This window comes from Vanellus vanellus, assembly GCF_965231255.1.
Source record: "Vanellus vanellus genome assembly, chromosome: 9".
Taxonomy (NCBI): Eukaryota; Metazoa; Chordata; class Aves; order Charadriiformes; family Charadriidae; genus Vanellus; species Vanellus vanellus.
In genome coordinates this window covers 19667733-19671168 of record NC_138914.1, presented here as the reverse complement: position 1 = coordinate 19671168, position 3436 = coordinate 19667733, and the positions used below count along the sequence as shown (strand labels likewise).

At 68.0% G+C, this 3436-nt stretch overlaps 1 protein-coding gene across 1 annotated transcript; it reads left to right on the top strand.

The window, feature by feature from the left end:
• Positions 1-353: 353 nt before the first annotated feature.
• On the top strand, positions 354-3188 carry HYAL2 (hyaluronidase 2). Its single transcript, XM_082487996.1, has 4 exons — positions 354-369; positions 673-1619; positions 2221-2310; positions 2462-3188. The coding sequence occupies exons 2-4, from the start codon at positions 690-692 to the stop codon at positions 2858-2860; spliced, it is 1419 nt and encodes a 472-aa protein (XP_082344122.1). The 5' UTR covers positions 354-369; positions 673-689; the 3' UTR covers positions 2861-3188.
• The last annotated feature ends 248 nt before the right edge of the window (positions 3189-3436 follow it).

The following is a 3436-nucleotide window of genomic DNA, read 5'->3' as shown; positions in this document are numbered from 1 at the left end:
GCCCCACGCGCCCCGCGGCGCCCCCTGTCGGCGCCCCCGCAGCCCCGCCCCGCCCCCTTCCGCCGCGCGGGAGGGGCGTGGCCTCCCGGGCCGTACCAAGCGCGCCGGGACAGAGGGGGGGTGGTGTGTGACACGCCTTGCCCGGTGCCGCGACCCCACGGAGGTAGGGGTGTGTGTGGGGGTGTCCTCCGCCGTTCCGCTCCCCCGGGGCTCCGCCGTGGTCCGCGCCGCCACCCCGGTGCCCCCGCGGTCGGGGCGGGGCGGGAAGGCGGCGCCCCCGCGGGTGGTGCGCGCCGGGGAGGTTTAAAGCGGCGGCGGGGGGGAGGCGGTGCTGGTGGGAGCCCGCGGCGGGGGATGGCGTGAGCAGCGGTGAGACCCGGGCGGGGGAGCGCGGCCGCGGGGAGGAGGTGGGGAGAGCGAGCGAGCAGCCGCGCCCCGGCGCTTTGTGTGCCGGTCTCCGGACAAAGGCGGCGGGAGGGACCGAGAGCCGGAGCGGGCGGAGCCGCTTGGGGACCGGGATTCCCGGGAGCAGAGCCGCCCCGGCACCCCTCTGCCCCGGGGCGGGCGGTGTGGGGAGGGGGCTCGGGGCTGGGTCTGCCCCCGGGTGGGGGTGCGGGCAGAGCCGCCCCCGCGCCTGACCCGCTCCCCTCCCTCTCTCCCCGCTGTCCCCAGGTCCCCCCTTGGGCAGGATGCGCGGGGGCTGCGCGGCGGTGGCCGTGGCCGTGCCCTGGGTGGCCCTGCTGGCCCTGGCCCGGCAGCCCCCCGAGAAGCCGTCGGCCGCCCCCCTGCTCACCCGCCGGCCCTTCCTGGTGGCCTGGAACGTGCCCACCCAGGACTGCAAGCCCCGCTTCCAGGTGTCCCTCGACTTCAGCCTCTTCGACCTGCACGCTTCCCCCAACGAGGGCTTCGTGGGGCAGAACCTCACCATCTTCTACAAGGAGCGCCTGGGGCTCTACCCCTACTACACCAGCCAGGGGGTGGCCGTCAATGGTGGCGTCCCCCAAAAGAGCAGCCTGTCTGAGCACCTCGCCCGCCTCCAGGATGGCATCGGCAAGTACATCCCCTCACCCACCAAGGAGGGGCTGGCCGTCATCGACTGGGAGGAGTGGCGGCCCATCTGGGCTCGCAACTGGAAGCCCAAGGACATCTACCGGGAGGTGTCTCAGCAGCTGGTGTACCAGCGGCAGCGCACCTGGTCCCGCGAGGAGGTCAACAAGCAGGCGGTGTTTGAGTTCGAGTCGGCCGCCCGGCAGTTCATGGTGAGCACCCTGCGTGTGGCCAAGAGCTTCCGCCCCAAGCAGGTCTGGGGGTACTACCTCTTCCCCGACTGCTACAACCACGACTACAGCAAGAACAAGGAGAGCTACACTGGGCAGTGCCCGGACGTGGAGAAGACACGCAATGACCAGCTGGCATGGCTTTGGAAGGAGAGCACGGCCCTCTACCCCTCCATCTACCTCGATGTGCTCCTGGCATCCACGCCCAACAGCCGTAAGTTTGTGCGGGCGCGGGTGATGGAAGCCATGCGCATCTCGCAGCAGCACCATGATGGCTACTCCCTGCCCGTCTTCGTCTACACCCGGCCCACCTACATCCGCAAGCTGGACGTGCTCAGCCAGGTAGGGCTCCACAACTGGGAAGTCCTTGTCCCAAGTCCCAGGCATCTGGGCTCTGGGGTTAGCTGAGGTGGTCCTTCTGCCTGCGCCCCATCCTGGCCCACAAAGTGGGATGGCTCTGGAGGCTGGTGGCCACTCTCATGGTGTCACCAGCACCCCGTGGTTTGGCTGTGTGAAGTGGGGAGCAGCATCCTTTGGCATGGGGCTGGCCCTGGGAACCAGGAGGGGTGCCTTGCCCTGCCTGCCTTAGTCCAAGGTGGGGGTTCATGGTATGGGGATCCCCAGCTCAACCCCGCCATGTGTGGACAATGAGGTGCCACAAACTACCCATCCTTATGGGCAAGTTGGTAGCAGGACTGGTACCAATGGTCACCATCACCAAGGAGCCCACAACCCCTGTGCTGTGCTGGCTTAGCCCCTGAGGAGGAGGGTGGTGTTGAAGCCTTCTGCCCAAGGAGATGGGACGGTCCTCTCTCCCTGTGGCCTGGAGCAGAGATGGGTCTTGCTTCTCTGACCCCACAACGGGCTCTTTGGGATGCACTGTGCTGGGGGCTGTGGGTGCTGCGTGGGGGCTGTGGGCACTAACTGGGCTCTGTCCCCACAGCCGGACCTGATCTCCACCATTGGAGAGAGTGCAGCGCTGGGTGCAGCTGGGGCCATTTTCTGGGGCGATGCGGACTTCACCAAAAACCGGGTAGGTTTGGGGTCTGTGTGCCCCTGGGGAGGTAGATGCTGGGTTGGGGGTGACCTGCCCCCAGAGAGGGACCAGTGGCTCATGGCTGGAGTGTCCTCTCTATCTGGGGTGCTTCTCTCCAACGTGCCCCCGATTTCCCCCTTTCCCCCAGGACTCATGCCAGATCCTCAAGGACTACCTGGAGGAGGACTTGGGCCGCTACATCGTGAATGTCACGACAGCAGCGCAGCTCTGCAGCACGACGCTGTGCCAGGGCAGGGGCCGCTGCCTGCGCCAGGACAGTACTGCCGATGTCTTCCTCCACCTCAACTCCACCAGCTTCCAGCTGCGGCGCCGGGATGGGGACCACCCCCAGCAGCCTCTGTTCTGGGCCGAGGGCCAGCTGTCCTCTGCTGACACCCTCTTCCTACGGACCCATTTCCACTGCCACTGCTACCAGGGCTGGCAGGGCAGCAGCTGCCAGGTGCCTGCTGGCCCCCGCAGTCATGCCCCGGACCCGCTGGCACCGCTGGGACTTGGGGTGCTGTTGCTGCTTGCAAGCTGGGCCTAACACCCCTGGACTGAGCTGGTGCCCCCCCCCCAGCACCCCCTTTATGTGATGGTGTAGGGGACCTATTTAAGATGTCCCTACCCTGCCTGTTAGGCAGCTTGTTATGGGGGGGCTGATGCACACCGGGGAGGGGGGGGGGAGTTTTGTGGTTGCCTCACCTTTGCCTTCCCTGCTGTGGGGCAGGTCCCCCCCCAAGGGGATGGGGGGTGTCCCCTCTCCTGTTGTAAGGAGAGGGATGGGGACGAGGGGGGCAGGGAGTTGGTGCTGTGTGGTGCTGAGCCCCCGTGTGCTGCCCCATACCGAAGTGCTTTACCTCGAATAAAGCTGGGTGGAGTGTGAGTGGGGTGTGGGGTGACTTGGGGGGAGGGGTTGGGGTGGGCATGGGTCACCGTACCTGCTCCCTGGCATGTCCACCGGGGGCTGGGGGACACCATGGGTGGATGTGCGGCGGGGGGGCGGCGCTGAGAGCTTCCCCCGTGGTGCCGCCCCGGGTGGGAGCCGCGGGACGCAGCCACGGCGGGGCCACCCACGTGGAGGCCGCTGCGGGACCGCCCCGCCATCTACTTGACCACGCCT

Coding starts and splice junctions, on each gene's coding strand:
- HYAL2 (XM_082487996.1), top strand. CDS start 690: ATGCGCGGGGGCTGCGCGGCGGTGGCCGTGGCCGTGCCCTGGGTGGCC. Junction 1,620..2,220: donor AGCTGGACGTGCTCAGCCAG/GTAGGGCTCCAC, acceptor CTGTCCCCACAG/CCGGACCTGATCTCCACCAT. Junction 2,311..2,461: donor CGGACTTCACCAAAAACCGG/GTAGGTTTGGGG, acceptor CCTTTCCCCCAG/GACTCATGCCAGATCCTCAA.